At 41.5% G+C, this 24,770-nt stretch overlaps 1 protein-coding gene across 1 annotated transcript in view; it reads left to right on the forward strand.

Moving 5' to 3' along the window:
- Window positions 1-20,057, forward strand: part of ARHGAP42 (Rho GTPase activating protein 42) — a 256,582-nt gene extending 236,525 nt beyond the window's left edge. The window contains exons 18-24 of the mRNA XM_053670414.1: window positions 2,619-2,778; window positions 4,006-4,150; window positions 5,417-5,797; window positions 6,176-6,332; window positions 8,453-8,515; window positions 14,254-14,333; window positions 14,715-20,057. Coding sequence (XP_053526389.1) covers window positions 2,619-2,778; window positions 4,006-4,150; window positions 5,417-5,797; window positions 6,176-6,332; window positions 8,453-8,515; window positions 14,254-14,333; window positions 14,715-14,803 — 1,075 coding nt within the window. The 3' untranslated portion in view covers window positions 14,804-20,057. The remainder of the gene's footprint in view (window positions 1-2,618; window positions 2,779-4,005; window positions 4,151-5,416; window positions 5,798-6,175; window positions 6,333-8,452; window positions 8,516-14,253; window positions 14,334-14,714) is intronic.
- The last annotated feature ends 4,713 nt before the right edge of the window (window positions 20,058-24,770 follow it).

The raw sequence follows: 24,770 nt of genomic DNA on the forward strand, positions 1-24,770 counted from the left end.
TGAACACAGGCTTCACCCTTAATTGTAATGTGTGTTGTTCCGGTACACAGAAGAGCAAGACACAGTGTCTGGCTGTGGAGGAATGCTTGAAATTCTCCTGCTCATTTTCACCACCGTTCCTGGCTCTTTTCTTTTCTCTTTTGTTTGTTTACTGATTTTTTAAAACTGAATTTTGTAAAATCTCTCTATGACCCCCCTTATACGTGGAACTTAGAGAAGGGACACAAAAAGTGCATGAACTGTTTTTGTTTTTTCCACCCATCTCCCCTACCCCAACCATGCATCCGCTCCCAGACACCAGTGTGTTCTTCGTGTCCACGCGATTTTTGTGTCCGTTCTCTAAGTTCCATGTATGGGGGGGGGGGGGTCATAGGATATTTGTCTTTCTCTCACTTACTTCATTTTTAGCGTGATGCCCTTGAGACCCCTTCACATCATCACAAAGAACAACATTTTATTTTTTTAAATGTCTGGATAATATTCCATTGTTTGTACCTACCACAGTCCCTTTATTCATTCGTCCATCAGTAGACACCAAGGTTGTTTTCATGTTGTGGCTACTGTAAATAAAGTGCAATGAACATGAGGGTGCATGTATCCTTCCAAGTTACTGTTTGCATAGTGAAATGTATGCCCACATCACTAATGACTTAAGTTAACCATAGGCAACTAATAACAATCTTAGCCCCTGGCAACTTTATATGGTTAAAAAAAAGAGAGAGAGAGTTTAGGACCTGTGACCTGGATTGGCCACTGGTCTAAAAAACCAATGGCTCAATGACTAATTCCAAATTTCCATTAATTAGGTCTGAGACATGGTATAAATCACTGCTTCCTTTCTGAGAATCCTTTGGTCTTAAAACGAGGCCATCTGTGGCATCTTCTTTAACTCTAAATATTCAAAAGTGCAACTGGGTGTCTGTTACCTACAGGAGTTGAGGGGGACTGGGGTACAGAAATGGGTGAAATGTGGGTGATGGTAGTCTATAATAACTCAGTAGCCCAGCAGAAAGAAAATTCAACGAAGAGAAAATCGGTCATCAAAATATTTCATTTCTTGAGCAACAAAGTCATCCATTCTCCTTTTTAAAATAAATTATTTTTTTTAGGATTTCTAAATCTATTCCTCAGTAATCTTAAGAGCAATTACTTTCCAGTTTACGTAACACTATAAAGAACTTTTACATTTTAGCAAGAATTTCCAAAGCCGATTTAATTACAGGAAGAATATTATTTTGAGATCATACTTAACTTAATTTAACTCATTACTTAATTTTCTCAACCCTAGAAGAGTTACTGTATTTAACAGATGAGGAAACTGAAGCCTATGAAATAACCTGGGCTGAGTACACCCCACTTCCAAGTCGGATGGATCCAAGCTTTTATTCCAGATAGACTCACTGTCTTTACACACTACTTTCCTAGCATACATTCTCTCACACACAGTAAACATTTTATAAGAAAGAAACTTGGAATGAAGCTCTCCTTACTCTAACGGAGAGCTGCCTTAGACAGCGCCCTCGTGGGCACAAGGGAACATCTCAGTCATCCGGACAGTAGGCGCTTCCTGTCCTGTGTTAGGAGCTGCATGGACAACCCAAAGCCCTGGATTTCCCATGTGATTGGCTTCTGGTTTCAGAATGCAGTTCGTGAAGCATACTCAGATACAGACATGACCTTGTGTTGTGCTCCTTCGTAGCACTTTCCATTCTTAAGTCCTGGCTGGGAGTGACACAGAGAAGGTGGTGGTTAACCCAGGACATTGGTCAAGTGAATGAGGTTTCCTCAAAAGAACATATCCAGTTTCCAAATGAGTTCATTGGTCACACTTATTTCTGTTAGTTACTGAGATTACTTTTCTAAGGCCAATAATACCATAGGCTTTCTTTGTTTCCCTTCCATTTTTAAGCCAGCACTGATGCTTTCGCATGTCCTAGTCTCACTGCCTAGCCCAGTGCCCACTGGTATACAACGATTTATACCAGGGAAGCCCCCAGAGCAGTCTGGGTGGAAGGATGGATGCTGGGAAGGGCAGGAACGTGCGCTGGCAGTTGTCTCATGTGGGGAGTTCAAGGAAACCTATGACTTGCACTCAGGAGGCCTGACTGAAATAGCATCTGACCCTAATTTTCTGTGACCTCAAACGCATCATTTCTATGGTAGGAGCATTGGTCTTTTGCCCATCCAATAGGAAAGCCTGACTTCCTGGGAGGATTAAATGCAATAATAACTGAGAGTGCCTGGCAATAGGTTTTCAGTAATATGTTTGGCGAATCCAAATAAAATTACAACCAGTCTACGCTAAACCATCTGTTCTAAAAGAAATATAGTACTGAGCAAACACAGAACAAAAGAGCTAATAATCTCTCTCTGGGGTAAATGCACTCACTTTAGGAAATCACAATTTTTTACTTCAGTATATTAACCTTTTGTAATTATGTTGTACTTTGTCTAGGTTAATTTATTATATCCTTTTAGGCTATACTCACTAATGCCAATTGGGAATGACTGGACTTGACTATTTGGAAAAACTAGCCTATAGTGTCACAAATTTGGTAGATGGCAACATTTTATAATAACTAAACATTTAACTTGTTTTTTGTTGCTCATATTTGCAGAGTATCGCTCCATAGCCAACAAAATCTCATGACTGTCTCAAACCTTGGTGTCATATTTGGCCCAACTCTAATGAGGGCACAGGAAGAAACCGTGGCTGCGATGATGAATATTAAATTTCAGAATATTGTGGTTGAAATTCTGATAGAACACTATGAAAAGGTAAGCTGCATTTTCATGTGGGAGCATCAGATTCGTAGCTTACATTCGTATCTGTTTGACTGTCCATTTGCATTATCTGTGAGCTTTACGTTGTGACCTCAGGTTCCTGTGGTTCTTTCAGTCTGGTGTTGTCTAAATTAGTTCTTCATGAGGACTTCGATTTTCTTTTTCCGGGTTCAGTTTTTAAGTTCTCCTCTAAACCCTCTGAACAGACAGGTGGTTCCCTGTCCTTCTCCATCATTTACTTTTCAAGATTTTCTTCTGTAGCATTTATGTAATCAGTTTTTTGCTCATATTCAGAGAACACTTTTAGAATTACTGCGTGGTTAAATCTATTTTGATCTTGTAATTTCTCTGGGATTACATTTTTAGTGATACATTAGAAGTGATACTCTAAATAAAATCAAAGAAAACATTCGGGGAACAGAATCTTGAAGCCTTTTCTATATCCAAACCCTAAGAAGAGTTTCTTTGTAAGAGTGTGACCTTAGAACAACTATGGAAATCGGAAGTTGGGAAAGCCAAATTGATTGGGTTATTAAGAAATTTGACCATTGAAGCTGTAAACATTTTGTGACACATTTGTGTCTGATCTAGTCCTTGTGACAGAGTGACTGTGCCTCTCTCCTTCCCCGGGTCCCTTCCTAGTGCCTGTGGAAGAACAGCCTTAGTGTCTGCCTACGGCTGGCAGCTTCCTCACAGCCAGAGAGCGCAGGGCCGCCTCTCAGGGCCATGCTCAGACCTCGCCCTGCAGTCTACACATTTCTTGACAGTTCGGAGGCAATAACATGGTAGCGCCTTCTCCTAAGCAACGAGGGGCACATTCTGTTGGGGGAACGCTACAGAAGGATCCTCTTCCCCAGGGCCATGTTCAGCATGAAGAGGGACAGAGACTATCACAGTGGAAAAAACCCATGTGTCATGACATAGACATCTGTTCCTATTTGAAAGGTTTCTTAAAATTATCGAGAAACCTGAAGATGGGGAATGCAGGAGCACAAAAACGAAAACCCAGAGAAGAAGCATCCCTCGGTGTAAACAGACGAGAAAGTTGTGATTAATCTTGGTGGGTTTTTTGTTTGTTTGTTTGGCATCAAGCATCTCTTGCCACACAACTGATTAAGCAGAATATAGTTCTAAGATTATGGAATAACTCTCAAAGCTGCTTTTATGATGAAAGTGGCGATTTCACCCTTTTGTTGACCTCAGTTCCTTGTTCTTCGACAGATTTTCCACACCGCCCCAGACCCCAGCATCCCTCTTCCTCAGCCTCAGTCTCGATCTGGATCTCGAAGGACTCGTGCCATCTGCCTCTCTACGGGCTCCCGGAAGCCCAGAGGGAGATACACTCCATGCTTGGCAGAGCCTGATAGTAAGTGTGCCCGCCTTAGGGAGAGGCTTTCTCCATTCTTTAATTCAGCCTTTCTACCTGTAATTAGTTAGAAGTGAGTTGTTACTGACGCTGTCTCCCCAATACCTCCTCCAACTCTAACATTTACATGTTCTCTGTCAGTGTAGTTACAAGGTACCTTAGACAAGCAAATTCATTACTGCTACAAAGGAAATAATTAGTTTGCTCTGTGCTCCCCCCACCCCCTTTTTTCTGCAGCTGTGATTAAGTACGTGAGGTGCTATTTTGTGGAAGGTTTTGTCCTATTGTGAAAGTGGTTAGAGAAGAAAGCAAAAGAAAGTCTGGCTGAAGCAGTCATTTTCTTTCTTCCTTTCACATTATGTTCTTAAAGCATCATCTCTTGGGTATCAAAGTATTTCAAAGAGAGAAAGAAAAGAAATCAGAGAAACCACACCATACATTATCACTAACTTCCTGCTCTGAGCCACAGCCCAAGAATAAGTGGTTGGCATCTTGAGCCTATAATGTGTGTGAAACTGGCCTTTTCATTTTACTTCATACCCTTAAGCCTCCCAGTTTTTTCACGATCAATATTTAATAGCAAATACTTAAGATTTAGACATAGTTGAACACTCTATTACAGCTTCTATGCTTCTTTTCTTATACCTTACTTTTAGGAACTTTTAAAAAATACACCTAGTAAAACAGCCTGTTACTTGTGCTGCTATATTCTTAGCAGGAAAAGGAAAAGGTTCCCTCTTCAGAAATAGAAAGCAGTTTGTAATTTGCAGCTGATATTTAATGGTACCTTTGGGTGGAGGAGGATTCAGTTACATCGTAACTCAGAATAACCTAAAGATCACAAAAATAAAAATAAATTTAAAAGGCAGAATATATCTCTAACCTTCCCCCTTTTTCTTTTTTCTTTTTTTTTTTTTTTGTAATATAAATCATGGAATCATTTCCCTTGTGAGTCCTGATTCAGAATTTTTTCTGAATTCAAGTCTGCCCACTCATGCTTCAACAAGTAACATAATTTCCTAGGACCAGGTACATATTGTACATAAGATCTCCCTTGAATAGTATTGAAAAATGCATTCCCCAAGTTCAAGTGCATATTTAAAGCCTTTCTCCAGTACAAAGGATGGTGTACCATGCCAGGTAAAGGCCCATCACTTTGGTGGGACTGGGTGGCCACAGAACGTGTGTGCGTCGGAGAATGGACAGGTTTTGGTGGGGCCGTTCTCAGCAGAGCACCGCTGCCCTCTCTCTCCTGCTCCTGCTCAGGTGACTCCTACAGCAGCAGCCCGGCCAGCACGCCCATGGGAAGCATCGAGTCCCTCTCCTCTCACTCCTCTGAACAAAACAGCAACACGAAGCCCGCTTCCTGCCAGCCCAGGGAGAAATCTGGAGGGATTCCTTGGATTGCATCCCCATCACCTTCCAATGGACAGAAAAGTCTTGGTCTCTGGACAACTAGTCCTGAATCCAGTTCTAGAGAAGATGCAACGAAAACGGATGCAGAATCAGATTGCCAGAGTGTCGCCTCCATCGCTAGCCCAGGGGATGTTTCCCCACCCATAGACCTGACCAAGAAAGGGCCACATGGGGTTTCAGGACACAAAAGAGCCTCAGCTACCTTTCTCAAGTCCATCTCTGCAGCTGAAGGTAAGCCAGAGTTTAGCTTACACGAGATGTCACTAACTCTGTGTCACTCACCAGATTATTCAGCATGATTAAGCAAGGGAAAAATGGGAGAGGGACTAATGGTGCTTATCTAGTTTGTTCCTTGGGAGCTAAGATTTTTCAGACTCCTCTGCACTGTGACTTGTTACCTGGCTCTTTCTGTCTCCGTGAGGTGACGTGTTTGTAATCGCTGTAGATTCTGAGCTCCCTGAGTGATGGGCTGCAGTGCTAAAAGGACATTCTGTACCTTCTCATTTGGTTTCAGAGAAGAATGCTTCCTTTTGTTAGGCACATGTACTGGGTTATCGCTATTATGTTGCCTAATAACACCTTGCCTGTTTTCTTGGGCTTTCTTTTTAGGAAACAAGAGCTACAGTGGCTCCATTCAAAGCTTAACTTCCATAGGTTCCAAAGAAACGCCGAAAGCCTCACCACACCCGGACCTGCCTCCAAAAATGTGCAGGAGGTTAAGGCTAGACACCGCCTCGAGCAATGGCTACCAGCGGCCTGGCTCCATGTAAGTGAGGTTTGTGTTCACTGTGTCTGCCAGGGGACCCATGGGGATGGAGGTGGCCGAAGAAGGCCTTAGGACTTCCACAGCCGAGGCCTCATCTGTAGAGTGGGTACAGTCCACTTCTGTAGGGCCCTGGCCTCTTCTACAAGTGATGTGGAAGTTAGAGTAAGCTTAAGACTTGTATAAGCAACCACAGGCAGATGCTTCAAGTACTTTCCTTAGAAGCAGAACTATGGCTTAGTTTAAGGACATGAAAATAGATGTATAATGTAGTAGTTATGCGCTGTGAAGCCAGAAACCTTCCTGTGAAAGCTAAACATCAACTCCTCAGCTGCAGAGACTGCTGTGCCAGGCCCAGCTCCCAGGCCCCCCCAGCCCCCAACTCTGTTAGAAATACAACTGCTTTCTAGCTGTGAAGGTTGACCATCATGTATCTCCCCTCCTGAGAACTCACTAATTTAAACAAGCTTATAGAGAACAAGGAACATGATAGCCAAAAGGGAGCTGCTCCCTCTGATCAAAAGAAATGACCCGGAAGTGCAGAGGCTGATAAGGTAGGGTACACAGACATGAGCAGAAGGGGGTCAAAGAGGAGAAATGGGAACCTGGATAAACAACTAAGCAAAATCAAAGAGGAAAAGGTTTTCTCCCTTTCTCTTTATCTGCCGACTTTTGCTGAGCATTCCAAACGCTGTATTTCTATTACTAAGCATCTTTGCTTACGTTCTCTCTTATAAGCTCCACAGTATCCTTGTGCAGTCCGTAGTGTAAACCTCATTGTAGAGATGATGGGAATTGATACTCAGAAAATTTAAGGATTGCAAAATGTTACCTATCAAATTCTATTAAAATAATAATAACATTTAAAAAGGAGAGTTTAAAAAACCAGTCTACGTATACTCAGCTAGTAAGGGTAGAGCTGGTATTCCAACCCAGGGTTCTGTAGCTTGAATCTGCACTCCCTTGTACTATGCCCATTTTTAATATGGTGATATTCTTGACATTTAAATCACTCCTCAAAAGGTCAGTCAGACATTTTACTAAGCTTATTTCCGTACAGAGTGTTTTAAATTCATTTGTTCCTCCCTTTCTCTGATACAGACCTTTTGGTTTTGGTGTGTTTAACATATATTATCTCTCTCTTGGTCAGAAATTCAGCTACCATGATATAGACAAATATATTTGTAAATCTGTCTACTTCCCAGTGTGTATAGTTCTAGCCACGGAGGGAAATTAAATTTTAAGTCAATGTGTAGAGGGAGAATAAAATTCCATCCTTTTTGAGGGAAAGAGAAGAGCTTCCATTTTGTGATTTTACTGATAGTATAAGTTTGTTCTGTGTTAGTCACAAACAAACTCGAGATTATCAAATGGTTCTGTTCTGGGAGAAGTCTGTCAAAGAAATGAATAAGATAGATTTTTAAAAATCTAGTTTAGAATATCATTAAAGGAATTTGATATCTCTTCTAGTAAATATAGAAACTTCTCCACTTACTGAGGCAACCTTAGTTTTCATTCTTTTTACTCTCTACCTAATTTTCTCACCTCTTTACATCTATCAATGCCCCCACTGATTTAAACAAGATTTGAATCTACAGATTTATTTATTGGCCATATTTTCACAGTTGTCTCCACATTACAGGAAACTGTGTTCAAATATTAAAGGGTACATGAAACAGCGTTAGAATTAGTTTTGTCTTAGCTGTCAAAATGAACCACTCTTTTGTCATGTTGACTTGATTTTTCTCTTGTGGCTTCACAGGTGTCAATAATACTGTTGCTGGGAGCAAAACAGGGAGAAATTGTTCCCTTTTACTGCTCCCAGTTTTCTGCGGTAGAAAAAATAAGGGCAGAAACCTCCCCAAAGGGGAGGTATCTATAGGTTTATTACAGTTTGATACTCCATGAACTGTAGACTAAAGCTAAAATTTTCTTCCACATTAAATCTTTCTTCTTCTTTCTTTAAATCTTAAAACAATTAAAAGTAAAGTCAATTTTGGGGGGACAGTTCTTAACTACTAATTATCATTGTTTCGGTTAATTGCTAACTCTGAATTTCACTGTAATCCGAATGATTTTTCTAATTGATTTAATGAAGCTTGCATTGTTAAATTATTTTTCAGTGTGGCAGCGAAAGCCCAACTGTTTGAAAATGTTGGTTCAGTTAAGCCAGTTTCTTCTGGGCGGTAAGTTTCCAAAACAAAGTAAAAAGTAAATAACATAGCGGTGAGGTTGCTGCCTTGTGTCGACATGGTGGGTCATCTTTAATAGCTCTGCCCCTCCATTCCGCAGGTGGTCAGACCCACATTCACTCTTAGTTCACGGGGAAGAGGTCATGTCCATAAACCACACGAAGCGTCTTAGACTGTCCAGGTGATGCTGGGTTTGCTCAGATCTTCCCAAGAAGGATTCTAAACAGATAGGTTTTCTAGAAGACACAGTTGCTCTAACCTTTGTACAACAAAGAATCCTTTGGTAACAGTGGAAATTTTTCAAAAGTATATTCTTGACTTTGAAACTTACAGAACTTTTTCTGAAAGAAGCTTTTCGCCCCAAAATCACCTAGATAGGCCCTCACGTGTTAGTGTTTCAAAGTCCACAGATTTGGTATCTTTCCAGGATGTTGGTCAGTATGTTGCATTTATATAACAGATTCCAAAATATATTCATGATCTCACCTCTGCTGTAGCATCTTTGCCTTCTACCTTTTTATCAAGATATGGCGATAGTTAGGCTCTGTGCACATCAGAGCAAACATCACGCATCTCTGAAACTGTCATCTATTTTAGGCCTTAGTAGAAGAGATTTGCTCCCTTCTACTGTCAGCCCAGCTATGTGGTTGAATTGCTCCACTAGATGGAGCCTTGTTATTAGGAAGCTGGAAATCTGTTAAGAACTCAAGTATAGTAATCAAAGAGATAAACGCACAGAGCTTTTAAAAAGCCAGCTGTTGAAATACATCAGAATGCTGTCATGTCATAAATATATACTCAAATGTTCAACAGTCAGTCTGTTCATTTTTGATGTTCTTCTACATTCAAAATACTACTCTAAATCAACTCCTAATGGCCGTCAGCATCAACTCAGAGCTTACTAACTGGTGCATTGAAAATTCCTGTCTTTTTCGACTGGTGCACAGCACTGTGGACCGTGTCGTAACTCTCCACCCAGACGCAGGGACAGAGGCACACAGTGGACCTCACAGTCACATCCTTGGTTCACCACTTCCTGCGTGTATAACCTTGCAGTCGCCTATTTAAGAAGTTTATTGTCTTTATAACATGAAGGTTATAATTCTGGTTTTGCCAAATTGTTGTAAATTTCAAATACACAGCAATCTATTTGGTAAGTTTTCCACAGATGGTCTTTACAATAACAACTGTTACCATTATGATCATTTTTATTGAAACTACTTTCTTTCTTAAGATATTCCAGCCTCTCATTAATATATTTTAATGATCTATACACATGAACTCTTAACAGCCCCACCTGGTGTTTTCTGGTACCATTCAATACAACTGGACAATAGAAAGAAGTTGAAAGCATTTTCCTTACTAATCTCCTACAGTGCTTATTTCATGTTCCTGCTAGGGAACTCAGGGCTGCCCTTGAATTAGTCCTTGAACAATGATAGAACTGGTAGTGAGCAGTAGGAAGACTAGCTGTGTTTGTGAAAAAGACTAATTAGGAGATTCTAGTGGGTAACCTTGAGCAGGAAAAGTAACATCTCCGGGAGTCAGCAGCGGGGTGATCTATTTAATCAGTGATGCACCTGAACAGATCCTTTCAAGTGGTCTTTCTAGAGAGTTGGGAAGGCAAGAGTACAGTCAACCATTTGGGATGGAATTGGCAAGATTTAAAAGATGGTAATTAGGTCAGTGACAAAGGAATGAAAAGCAATAAGGAGAATTTTATGGACAGAATCGGGACTGGGCAACTGCTTTGATACTGGGAGTGAATGACAGATAAGGAAGATTCCAAGTCTTTGAGTCTGAGTGGGAGAAAGAATGGCAACTTAGTTTCTCTTCTCGGCTTGTGAGTACAAGGGGGAAAGGCGGGTTTGGGCTGCAGCATCTGGGTGAGGGAGCCCCAGGACACTGAGAGACCAGGAGACCGCGCAACCAGGAGACCGCGTGGAGTTCACCATTTGAGGAACTTGTTCACAGCAGTTATTCTGCATCGATGAAGGTGGGGCTTTTTGAGTGAAAAGGAAAAACGTTTGAGCATTGATTGGTCTTTGGGGAATGATTTAGTTTAATGTTCTGTCCAAGGACAAAGTGAAGGAATGACCAGGAGGAGCAGGCCCAGTCAACGTTGCAGAAGCCGCTAAACTGTCAAGGAGGCCGTTAGAGGAGAACAGCGGTTGCAGCCTCTGAGACACAGGCTACTTCTTTAGGATTTTAGAAAATATTATCTGTGTGCTTTTATACTGCCTTCAGCAGTGAAATTCTCGGCACGCAGGAAATGTGAGAGAGAGAGAGAGAGTGTGTGTGTGTGTGTGTGTGTGTGTGTGTGTGTGTGTGTGTTTATCATCGTTAACTGGCTCTCCAGAAAACATTGCATCCATTGTGATCCAGTCACTTTTTTATTTTGCTTGTGCTCCACTGTTGCAGATTTTGCACAGAGACCCTATGAAACCTTTGTAAGTCCACTCATCAGCATCAGGCAGCATTTAGCATGGGAATGGGGCTTGTGGTCACATCATCCTCCATACGTAAGGGGCGAAATGGCTCTCAGGACAGTAAATGTTATCATCACCTTACTCTCCCATGCAGTGAGAAGCAGGATTTTCAAAATCCTTCCTGAAGCACATTAGAATCTTCTGAAGAGAGGCTCGATAGGCGACAGTGTAATTTTCACCTCCTCAGCACAGCAAGGCAGGAAAAGGGGAAGCATTAGCACCTGGAGAGGAGACCAGTGCCCCTGAAGTCTGCATTAAATCATCCAGGGCTCTGCGGACTTAACACCTGTACTCACAGAGCGCAGCAGAAGAAAATTACACCTGTCTAGACACAGGCACAGACAATTGAAACGTTATGACAGAGGTTTTTTTTTTGCTGCGTATTTTTGACACTTTTAATGATATCTATTTATTTAGTGATACAATTATTCTACTTGCCTCCTCGCCACATAATCTTATAAAATACTATATAGAGAACTTTCATGTCTGAAATATTAATAAAAATAGTTTAATTGCCTTAGTGCAATTTCAAAAATCATGTCATTGTATGAACAATGATATTTTTATCATTTCTATAACTATGGAAATCGTTTCCTTTATATCTATTTTAAGGATTCAAAACAATAAAACAATGTTTATTGGAGGAAATTGTTGCTGTTAGGAAATGCAAATACTATTTATTTTATTTTACTTATTTTTAGACAGAGAGGAAGGGAAGGAGAAAGAGGAGAGAAACATCAATAAGTGGTTGTCTCTTGTGTGCCCTGCACCAGGGAGGGACCTTGCCTGCAACCCAGGCATGTGCGCTGACTGGGAATCGAACCAGTGACCCTTTGGTTTGCAGGCCGGTGCTCAATCCACTGAGCCACACCAGCCAGGGCTGGAAATGTGAATTCTTAAAAAATCTTTAGTCCCTGGCCGGTGTTGTTCAGTGGATTGAGCACAGGTCTGCCTACAGACCAAAGGGTTGCCAGTTTGATTCCCAGTCAGTGCACATGCCTGGGTTGCAGGCCAGGTCCCCAGTTTGGGGTGGATGGGTGACAAGCAGCTGCACATGGATGTTTCTCTCCTTCTCTTTCTCTTTCCTTTCCCCTCTCTCTAAAAATGAATAAATAAAATATTTTTTTAAAAATCTTTACATATTTTTAGAGAAATAGCTATGCAACTATCAATCATCAGATACCGGATTAAATTATTACATTTAACTAGAAGATGTATAAGAATAAAACTAGTATTTTTTCTACTTAAGAATACTACCATCTGATTCTTAGAAGTCTTCAGAACTTGGTAGCATCCTCCGCCCCCACCTCCCACGCATGTCAACCCACACACCCAGGTGCACACGCGCGTGCGCACACAGACGCGCCTGCGCAGCTCTTCTTTAGTGTAAAGCCTCGTCTTTCAGTGGGTGCCTCCTCTCCCTCAGTTCTTCCTTAAACCGCGTTTCATAGGAAAGCGGGCTAGTGGACCTTCCCAAACCCGACTCCTGCAGGCTCCCCGGCGACCTTTCTGAGAGTGTGGAAGCAGACTTCTCCTCCGTAAGCTTTCCAATCTTCAGATGACATTCGAGGACCCTGGTTTAAGGGACCTCGCCTCGCTCTGGGAACGTGGAGATGAGACATTGGGTCCAGCTCCAACCGGAAAGTGAAATAACGTAACCTCGGTCCTTTGAGAGATCTACAGTGGCAAACACTGGTGCTGCTTGTTTGCAGATTCAGTACCGGGACTGAAAGGAAAGACAAGGTGCCTTGAATGTTTAAAGGACTCATCGCATAGAAAAAGAGCCCAGAGCATCAGAGCATCCACCCCCTTTTTTTTCTACTCACTTATTCAGGAAATACTTACTGAGTTACTACTAGGCATCTAGCATCATTCATGGAGGATACATTTTGATTAGGAGAGAAGATAACAGAAATAATAAAATAACAAAAGAATAAGAGATATTAGTACCACGCAGACTTAGGAGGGTGTGATAAATGCCCGGGCAGCTATTTTCAGAGTGTGTGGTCAGGGAAGACATGACCTTCAGCAAAGCTCAGGAAATTTGAGATAAACTAGATGTACAGAACCATGCAAGATTCAAGAGGAAAGCACCTCAGAGCAAGGACTCGGCTGGCCCTGAGGTGGAATGAGTTTGGCATGTTGGAGGAGGAGCAGCAGGGCAGGTGGGACTGGGGTACAGCAGGTGGGCAGAGGCAGGCACCACCGAAGCTGGAGAGCCGCTGGGCACCTGACTGTGTGGGTTGGAGCTAGAGTTGGAAACCAGTGGAGGGCTTGTTATCGGGGAAATGACGTGATCGTCAGAACCTTTTTCAAACTGTCCTGGCTGCTCTGTGAAGAATGTATTGCAAGGGGACAAAGACAGGAGGAGGGAGCTTAGAGGATTTAGGATGGTAGGAAGCCATTCAGTGAGTCACACCAGCACTGGTTTTGGCTGGCAGTCTGGTGGTGGTAGAGACGGTGAGAAGTAGGTGGAGTCAGGAGGAGTTCCACCTCTCACCAAGGTGTGCGGCTGTTGCACAGTAAAGGTGACTTGACTGATAACTTGATTGGCGGCCTCAGATGATGGCCTTTTTCGTGTTGGCTCAAATGTTTTTAATAGCACTCCTATAAGACTCTGAGATTCTGGCTTCTCTTAGAAAACCAGCCAATCTGGCTATATCGAGCCCAAACTCCCATATGGTACACATGCCAGAGCTGAGTATTGGCTTCCCTTCCTAAGAAATAGATGGATCCCTGGTTTCCAAAGCCTCTATCTGTCCCATCTTCCTCCTGACAGTGAGGTTGTAATCGGTCACCACCTGTCCTCAACTGACCCATCATGCTTACTTAACTCATTTACTGTACCTTGTAGACATTCGGATCTCACCTCTGGTAGTCTGAAACTAAAGTGGAAAAACATGTTTTATGGTACCTATGACCCTCAATATGTGATGCGAAAACAGCATATCTACCAACAATTAAATAATAGCATCCTTTAAAACCAACTCAGGCTGTTTGCTGTAAGGCAGGTGGTTACCCTTGCAGGCACCACCTGGAAACGTGAGACGGGCTTTTGGGCCGCTGCTGGTGTGGTCTGATTGCACGTGTGTGTGCAGTTCGTGAGACATGCGCTTCTCAGACTTACATTTGCATGTGATACTCCGATTACAAGGAAAAACATGTCATTTTTAAGAATAATTTGAATATAAATGCATTTTTTTTAATGTTGTGGTTTTTCCAAACTGTCTTTTGCCTTTTCAGCCAAGCCAAAGCCATGTACTCCTGTAAAGCCGAACACAGCCATGAGCTCTCCTTCCCCCAGGGGGCGATATTTTCCAACGGTAGGTGTACCCACTGCCTCCCCTGAAGGAAGTGTGTCCATGAGAGTCTAAAGTGGAAGCCGGGGGACTCAGAACCTAGTTCAGACTTTGCCTCCCCTGGCCTCCACAAGTGAACACACCAGATTCCTCTGGCCTCCGGTTTACTCCCTGGTGTATGGGGGCGGGAACAAGGTGGGGCAGAATCGAGGGTGCAGGGAGGATGTGAGAAAGTGGCTGACTGATCGATTATATGAATATAGAGGACATTTCCAGCTTTCAAGGTGCTGTGACGTTGTCTTGACGAGTGGATGCATGCAGTCTGATGTGGATTCTTGCCTATTTGTGTATATAATTATTTGAAGCTAATGTTCTTTGAGTGACATTAACTTTTTATTTTTCCAGTGTACCCATCAGTGGAACCAGGATGGTTGAAGGCGACTTATGAAGGCAAAACAGGACTAGTCCCAGAAAATTACGTTGTCTTCCTCTAATATTAGTTAGCGGATGGCAGTATCTTCATGGTATCCATGGTGACAAATAAGAAGTGCTGTGATTTTATCTGACACAGATCAGCCCACTGAATGAAAACAGACCATTTCCATCAAGTCCCGCACCAACAGGCTACGTAGCTCCCTAGTAACGGAAAATGAGAAGAGAAGTTTAAATTGTTTGCCATTCTTTGTATTTTTTTTTGGCCGGTTTCTTATTTTAAAGTATCTTTCTTTTTGATAAGTAACTCTCTACATGTCTCCTTCATAACCATTGAGAATCTCAAATACTGTAGAAATACGATTGCCCAGAAATTTGAAAACTAGAAATCTGATGTAAGGATTTTGGAGTCTGTCCTTAGCTGTCTGGCATTCTCTGAGGAATCTTGAAATCATTACTTAAAAATGTATTGAAATTGTTCATTTACTATTCTTTCTTAAAAGTATACTATTCTTATATATGATTATTTTGCTGGTCCTAAACATTTCAAGGAAATAAGTTTTTTTTTTTTAATGTAACTATTTTTGTTTACCAAGTAGATGATGATATGCAAAGGTAATGATGTATATGATGTGTGATGTCTGTAAATGAAGCCGAATTAAGTCATACACTGAGTGCACTTGAAACACTCCGCCCAGAATTCCAGACACCTGCCATTGGCTGTGAGCAGGGAGCAGCAGACTTTCTGTGAAGGCCTCCTAGTAAACACTCCGTCCTTTGCAAGCCCCGTGGCTCCATCACATCCGTATCTCAGCCTTCGTGCAGGGAGCAGCCATAGACAGAAAGAAACAGATGAGCGTGTCTGTGCGCCAGTGCAGCTTTCTGTAGGGACCCTGAAATCTGAAGGTCTTATCATTATGAGACTCGAAATAGTCTTCTTTGACTTTTTAAAATCCATTTAAAAACGGAAAAGCCGTTTCAGCTGATGGATCACACTAAAGCAGGTAGCAGCAGGTTGAGTGTGACTTGTGGGTCTTGGTTTGCTGACCCTTGGCTCAGAGAGTGTGTAAAAGTACCCTTTTATCTTTGGGGGGTTTATGAAATTTTACTATGTTAACCTATGAATACTGATGAATGATATGCACATATCATCTGCTAGTCACATTATAATGGCATCACAAAAGTATAATCACCATAAGAGGGAAACTGTAAAAGTATAATATCCAGGCATACTACTTAAATTCTACTTGTAACACTGAAGTGTCAAAGGATTTTGTTAACACCTAATTTTGGCTAAAGAGAACTTCTTTACAAATGATAGGGAAGTTTTAAGACACTGGTAGAGAAGCTACGCCTTCTAAAGTCTATGCTTAAACAGAATTTAAACATAAAGGCACAGGATTCTTAAGTTATTTAAACCACAAACTTGTAAAATGGTTTTATCATTTTTAGAGGAATACAGTATGTACATGATTTTGTTAAATGCCATTCAATTTACAGCCTTTACTAGGGATTTCACTGAATTTGTAGAGGATAGAAATTTGCTGCCCATTAATATATATCATCGACATCTGGTCACGCACCAACCACTATTTCTATTATTTCCATAATTCTAGTGTTATTTCTATAACTATTTGCATGTGGCAAAGAGCCTTTCTCCTCGAGATTCCAAAGAGCTGGCCACCGGCCCTTTCACAGCCCAGCGCCGGCCCACGAGGCTCTGTGTCAAAGTTACTTCCCAGTTCTCCACCGTGCAGACTCAGGTATTGACTGTATCAGACTCTTTCTCTGTGATCTTATAATTTGTCATTTCAATCTCTTCTACTTTAAGTTCATGTTTTTAGCGTTAATAGATGATACATTCTCACACACAAGCATACACAACTATGCCTTGGAGCATTTATGCTTTTAAAATTCAAAATGTAATAATAGCATAGAATTTTAAAATAAAGAGAATAATAATAGGTGAAGTCACAACCGGAACCAGATATCAGTGCATTGGAACAAAAATATTTAATGTTATAAAAATTAGTAATATAATGAAAAAACCTGATATACTTTTTTTCCTCTGTCTCCTGCTGTTCTTTTTTGTGCATGACAATGGGGGGTCACTAGAGCTCGTTGATGTCTGGATCCTTGGTGGCCGTTACAAGTGATACGAGCATTGCTGACACCCTTGACTACCTTCTGCTGGAACAGAAGGCTGTCTTTCCAGTGTACCAGTCCCTTAGTCTACACAATGCTCCGTTTAAGCACTCTGCCATTGTCTGGCATCCTACCAGGTTAGAACCTCTTAAAGCACATTGATTTTCTGTCCAAGACCAACTTGACTCCAAAAGGAGATTCAGAATTCTGCTTTACTTGCTGCTGCATAAGGAAATCTCACCTTTCATTTTATTTTAACACAGACCAGAGTGTTCCTGCCTTTGATCTATCTGTGAGCTCATTCCCCTGATGCTCAGTCAGAAATTCGAGCTTTTGCTGTAAACCCTGTGGGTGGGAAGCTCTCTTTCTCCTGGTGAGGCGTATCTTGTAGCAGTACTTGCTGTAGTCCTTCTTTTTTTAAACAAGCTACAAAAGTGCTTCTTCAAACTGTGTTTTTATTTGAAGTTTTCATCTATAAGACTTGGGAGAGTGGTGCTTTGTTTGTTCCTCATAACAATTACACATATAAGCAAGTCATGGTCATGTATTGGAGATAGACTAAAGCTGCTTTTCTCAAGAAATAAATTTCCTTCGGACAAAGTATTTATGAGATTTGGGAAAATCAAGGTGTGTGCTCTGAATCACAATATTAATTACACAAGAAAGTAATGCCAATTATTGGAAGGTCACATTCAAAATTGTAACAGCATTTCGATAGTGAAACCTCAGCTTTCCAGGGACATGAAGTTATGTTAGAATTGCTACATCCACACCATACAAACATACAGTGTGGACACCCAGTCATTGCTTGCAGTATCACCAGTATGAAGATGAGATTGCTGAGTCATCGTCTTGTGTTATGTGAACGCATCCCCAAGAACAAAACACTTACGTATTTAACAGGTGACTCTTGTTGTACCATAACTACCAAGTTTAACGAAATTAGTCTATCACCTGAAGGCTTTTTCTGTTGTGTTATGTGAATATATATGTCTGAACAGTAAAATAGTGTTTGTATTCCTGTAAAGTCCATGAAGTATGAGGAAGTGCTTTCTCCTTGTTTGATGTGAGTGCTTTTGCTAATTGCATCGGCAGTCTGCTTTCAAATATGAATGAGCGTAACCAGGTTTCTCAACAATGGCTTGATTGCTGGCTCTTTCAGGGGTGGTGGAGAAACAAAAAATTAGGTACCTTACAATCCTGAACAATCCAGGTTCCCAAACAGGAAAAACGGAGATACATAATGACTTTCATTCTTATTCTAGATAGTTGCTTTTACCTATTGTGGCATACTTTCTAAATTTCCACTGTGTTGTAAGGCAAATAAACCCTGGCACCTTAGTCCTGGGAAGCTGGCACCCTGTTAACCTCACTCCCAGCCTCGTTCTTCAGGTCTGTGTCTCCTGTGAGAAAGGACACCATCCACATGGATGCTGCTACTGCTGAGGGCTTCTATAGGGCCTTTCTGCCAACAACGTCAGTTCGTAGTGAACCCCCTAAATTATGTATTCAGGATGCTTTTGCCAGCCTTTAGGAACCCAATTTGGTTATACTTCATTGACTGAAGTTAGAGGTAGAGCAATTCAGGAACAAATTTTGGTCTTTGGTTTTACAGTATATTTAGAATTTGCAGCTGTTTACTCTGTGCCAAAAACACTGGATGGGACCCCCCAAAATATATATATATATCCTGGTAAAGGAAAATAAAACAGAAACTTGACGATTGCTCAGAAGTTATTTTGCTCTTGACTAATGTTTTTCATTTAGGGTGGAAATTGCTGTCTAATTTTTGTCTCCTACTTTTTTTGGTTACTTTCCAAAAATCAAACGCATTTTACAAATGAGGTTAACTGTTCTGAATAGTACACATGCTGGCTGTTTCCTGTTGAGCCACAGACTTAAATCAGGTGTTTGATTTAGACTTAGTGAGGCTTAACTCAACTGGTCTCACTCTCCTAAACACAGTCATTGGATCCATCCATTGTCAGTAATGTCTTCCTGCTTCAGCTGTGCAGGTTCTGCTTGGTAGTGAACCTTGTACAAACTCAGGCTTATGAATGGCATGGACTTTTAGAGGATCAGATCAGTAAATAGGACTTTTCATTTTTTAGGCAGCTGCATCCACTCTTTTAAATAAGGACTCTCAAATGAGAACATTGATAGCCCCCGGAACAAGCCATTGGCAGAAAACTGACCTGCACATTCCAGGCCAATGTTCAAAAACAGTTGTATGAGGTAGGGGTCCCATAGGCAGGTCATCACTTCTCCCCCTGGCACTCATGAGAAAGATGCCAAGTTCAGAGCTGAATACTTCTCGGTGCTCCTGGGAGAGATGGAGTCTGCGAGTTTACTGAGGAGTCCCAAAAGGCAGGGGCCATTTGCAATTATACAGTGTCGATAATCCTCCATCATCCCAGATGCTCGTGCACAGGCTACATGAGGAGCTGAAGTAAGTGTTGGAGGTGCATGGGGCTGCAGGTGCCAAGACCACCCTGATTAGAAACCATCTCCCTTTTATCTGCCTCAGCAGTATTTCCCACGGTCTCTACCCTCCCAGGGTTCAGAGCACCCTAGGTTTTCCTTGAACACCCCCGGTCTCTTAGATTAAAATGTGCATTGTTCTGAATGCAGCAGCATTGTTACAGATTTTGTATCTGCCTCTGTATCCACAGTCATGTCTTTTTCTACGAAGCCCACTGCCTACACTCAATTTATGCTTAAAGTCGGAGACAGTGCCACATGTTGAGAGCTGTGATTTCAAGAGTCTTCTTGAACTCTGAGCTAAAACCTGTACAAATAAATAGGGAGTTTGTCAGGGAAGACAACTGTTTTTTAAATTCAGAATTCTATTTATGTACTGTTAAAGTTTGAGGTACTATAGTTTATGTAAAAGTTTAATATCTAGATGCCATATTTCAGTACTAGGAGTTTCTTTGCAGCCATTAACATGACAAGTAAAGTATTAAATATGATGAAAGTGATTGTCAGTAAATTATCATATTGGAATTTTTGTTTATTTTGTAGTGTTTCTGTATTTATCTGCACTTTGTGCGTGTGTATACATACACACACATACATATACAAACATGTAAATACCCTCATGTTATTCCTAATCTAAATTGCCACAATATCTTTGATGTATATTTACACTGTATTTTAAATTACTTTAAAAATAAACAATGTAAGCACATTTTAATTTAATCTTTGTGCTTGAAGACCTACTGTGTTGGAGAGCGGCTGTCTTGCATTGATAAGGAGAAAAACCAAAGTTCAGGTACCGTGCGTGGTCGTTTTGGGTGTGGCTGAGTGCAAAGTCATAGCGGAATTGATAGGGTTTTCTTAACAATCGAACCGTTTCTCGAGAAATCGGCATTATGAAAGATCAGGAAAATGTTAATGTTGCTACCTATTAAGAATGCAGTTTTCTACAGGAGAAAGAAGTCACCAGGCCATAAACAAAGGATCGAATATAATAGGTGTAGAGGCTTTACCTGAAAATATGTTTGCAGAAGTTGAAAAGTGTGCTAGGGAGGAAGTAGCAACATACAAATACCCCTTTACATTTTGGTTAATTTTATGATGTTCTTGGTTGCTCTTTGATTTCTGGCTAAATTTTGCTTTTTTGTGTTAAAAAAAAAAACAAACAAGAATTGGGTATGTGATTTGTGTTGCTAAATTGATCGTTAGAGTGTCAAAGTCACCTAGCAAAACCCAGGCTGACAGGTTAATAACAGGGCCATTGGGGATACAGCCTGATTTTCTGGAATGGACTGTAATTTTCATCATCAGAAGAGAATAAAGTCATGACACAAAGATGTGGTCTCCTCAGGGTGGCAGCGGAGGTAAATTTGGTATTTGAATCCCCCACAACCATGCCAAAATCACAGCTAAACTACAGAAACACTGTCACTCAGAACCATCTTAAATCTAGCTGAAGAGAAACCCTACAACAAAGGATGTAAAAAGAAGCCACACGGAGACTGGTGGCATTGGCAGAGACTGAGATCCAGTCGGTCCCACCTCAATATGTCAGATAAAAATTGGGAGGGGGATCTCAAATGCAGAGGTGCACCCTGATGAGGCCAGGGTTCCAGCCCCATACCAGGCCCTGCAGCCAGGGTTTCCATGTTGGGAGGGTAAGTCCCCATGACTTCTGGAGTCCCAGGTATTTCTCTTAAAGGCCCTGCATGTGGATTTACTTACCCTCAGTTACAGTGCTGGAGCAGCAGCTCAACAGGCACCAGGGACATATGGGAAGAAACTGAGTTGTGTGGATTCAGCGCGAGAGCTGGAGAGGCAGCTTTCTCCCAGGCAGAAATGCTGGCAGAGGCCATTGTTCCTTTTCTGAGCCCTCCCCCCACACAGAGCCAGCAGTTGGGCGCCATATCTGAGTCTCCATCACCCTAGCTACCACTGTTAGCCTTGCCCTGGTGATTCCCTGAGGACCCTCCCCACCCAACTTGTGGGCCCACCCAAGTCATTTCCAGTGACTTTTTCATAGAAATGGCTATCTCGTGTGGAAATGGCTCCTGCTTCAGATTTTCCTAAAACAAGGAAAGCATCTATCCTCAGTGTGACATGTATCTTGCTAGGTAGCCCCAGGCCTTACATTAGGAGCAGCAGGGCTTGGTTTATAGTGTGGCCTTCCTTGGAGTAACAGCCATCTGCACATTACTTTGTAGCTCATGCTGGATGGCTCCAGGCAGGGCACAGGTGGCAGCTGATCTGGCTTGCTCATCCCAGGATGCCCCAGAACCTGTCCTGGTGGACAGATTCAAACCATATTGAAGCACCACCCAACATCCTCCATAAGCAATACACCCAAAGGGTGAACTCAGCAGGCACCAGTAAGTCCTCCTCCGTGTGGTCCACTCTTGCACTGCTGATCCTCCACAGTGGATGCAGCCAGTTGCCCTGGGAGTAAATCCCTCCTACTGAGGTGCCAATAGTGAACAAGTCTCAACTATAACATGAAGGTATACACAGCCCACATGAGCATCTGCAGTGCGCAGCTCAGGTGACAGGAGGCTGTGCCACTGGACCCTATAGGAAACCTACTTAAAAGGAAACCCACTCTACCAAACCTGGGAGACAGAGCAGCTCTACCTAATGCACAGAAACAAACACAGGGAAACAGCCAAAATGAGAAGACAAACATGTTCCAAACGAAAGAACAGTACAAAACTTCAGAAAGAGAGCTAAACAAAATTAAGACAAGCAATCACCTAGATGCAGAGTTCAAAACACAGTGAACTTAGGGGAAGAGGAGATGAACTTAGAACTTAAACAAAGAGATAGAAAACAAAAACAGAAGACAGCAGAAAACACACAATAAGAGCAACAAAAATAAAAAGAATCCAAAAGTTGGTAAGAAGCCTCAGGGACAACCTCACACCTACCAATATTTGCATCGTGGAGGATATGGAAGAGGGAGATGAGAGGAATTGAAAACCTATGTGAAAAAAATAATTATGAAAAACTTAACCTGGTGAAGGACATAGACATGTAAGTCCAGAAAGTACAGAATCCCAAATAAGAGGACCCCAAAGAGGACCGCACCAAGGCACGTCATAATTAAAATGCCAAGGGTTGAAGACAGAATCTTAAAACCAGCATGAGAAAAGCATTTATCTACATAGGAGCTCCCATAAAACTGTCAGCTCATTTTTCAACATAAACTTTGCAGACCAAATGAAATTGGCCAGAAATATTCAAAGTAATGAAAATTGAAAGAGATATTGAAATTAAGAACAAACTGACAGTAACCAGAGGGGGAGGGGGAGGGGAATAATGTGGGAAAGAAGGGAAAGGGTTCATAAATAAACAAGTATAAAGAAGCCATGGACAAAGCCCCAAGTGGGGTAGGATTGAGGGTGGGAGGTGGGTGTGGGTGGGGCAAAGTGGTGGTGGGAAAATGTAGAAAAAGAAAAAAGAAGTACAAATTGGTATTTACAGAATAGTCATATGATGCGAAGTACAGCATAGGAAGCATAGTCAATAAAACTATAGTAACTGGTCAGATGGGTACTGGAAATATTGGGGTGATCACTTAGTAAGTTATATAATGTCTAATCATGTGGTTAGACCTATAACTAATATAATATTGTGTGTCGACTGGATTTGAAAAATAAAAGGTTATGTAAAGTAAAAAATATGGCACAAAACCTGTTGAAATAAGATTCATGTGAGTAATTTTCACTATGATTAAGTAGGAAAGGACTGTTAGGCTGTGTTAGAGATTTGCGTGGAGCATACTGTTTGAGAATGTTGGGTTAGAAGGAATTGACCTAGATGAAACCCCTTATAACTGATACTTTAGAAATAATAAAAACAAACTAGCTCCCAACAGCCAAAGCTGGAATCATGTGAGTGATGTAGTAGTGGGTAAATGGACTATAACCCAAACTATAAAATATCCATGAATCTACACTGATATAAATGACAAATTTCATTTATATAAACAAATGTACAATAGGAGAGAAGAGACTAATATTCATTACAGAAGAATTCCAGATAATAATTGGAACTTCATGACTATTCCCTTTAGGGGGTAAAGTTTCACTGTTCCCCATTTGAGGATGGGCCAGACTTAGCGACTAACTTCAAAAACAGAGTGTGGAAAACCGGTGTAACTTTGCCGAGAGCAGTCTGGCAGACGCTCTCACAACCAAATGGTGAAAAGTTGACATTCACTTTATCATGTGGTTATCTTGCAGTCCATAATATGATGAGATAGAAGAGCATATCACTCCTGTTGTTCTTTCCCAAAACTCATGACTCCAGGCTAATCATAAGGAAAACTTCAGACACACCCAGGTGGGTGAGATGTTCTGCAGGACAGATACTAGGCCGGTGCTTCTCCAGACGGCCAAGGCCATGCATTTCTTGTTATTCAAACAAGAAAATACTAACAAACTCATGGATCAGAGGAGACTTGGGAGACAGAAACCTAAGTACAGTGCAGACCCCTGGATCGGATCCTAGGAAGGAAAGAAAACAAATGGTAAAACTGGCTGTGTCCAAATAAAGTCTAAAACTAACAAAAAGTAGCCAAAGGTGGTGACATGAACTGGGGGCACCTTATCTCAATTTGGGGGAATTTAAGTTGCTTTTATTCAAGACAAATACTTTCACTTGTTTCCCCACTAAATCGGGATCTGTGTCGGGGGTATGTCCCCCGCCTGTCGTTGCTGAATCCCAGGCACTAAGTCAGAGCTTCGTACACATTAGTGTCAGCACCTTTCATGAAATGAGTGTGTTCACTAACAAAGGTACAATGATTGCAAACCTTTTCAGAATTTAGAGAATGCGGTTGTAGCCTTGTGTTGCTTTTGTGTCTGTGTCTCCTTGTGCAGGAGTAGTGGAATTAATTCTTCAACATTCTGTTAATGAGCAGTTCTACCCTGGAGTTTTCTGTATGGAGAAGACATACCCCCCCCAACACATGAACATTAAGAGCCAGAGATTAGACACAGATTTGCTCTTCTCACTGCTAAACCTGTAAAAACTTGGCTGATGAAGCTGGAAGATTTGGGAGTGAGGTTGAAGAACTCAATTTTCTAAACCATGAAATAGAAAATCATCCTAATTTTTGAAAATTAAGCTATGTTAAATTTACAGTTGAATTTCTTGGGCCAAAATAGTTGTGTTGTTAAAATTGAAATTTTGCACAGCCAAAAATCAAGAAGCAAAAATCTCTTCCAAGTTTCATATGCCACAGTTTTTGCTATTAAAAAAAGTGTGCAAATAAGAACATTCAAAGTCTGTATAGAATACCCTTGGGAACACAAATCTCAAAAATACTAACTGAATGCCTACAAATGCTGTCTCTGGTTGTTTGGGGTACATGAGCCACACATGGCATTCAGCAGAACTCTACTTACT

This window comes from Artibeus jamaicensis, unplaced genomic scaffold, assembly GCF_021234435.1.
Source record: "Artibeus jamaicensis isolate MK-2021 breed Jamaican fruit bat unplaced genomic scaffold, CSHL_Jam_final contig_585, whole genome shotgun sequence".
In the NCBI taxonomy this organism is placed as follows: Eukaryota; Metazoa; Chordata; class Mammalia; order Chiroptera; family Phyllostomidae; genus Artibeus; species Artibeus jamaicensis.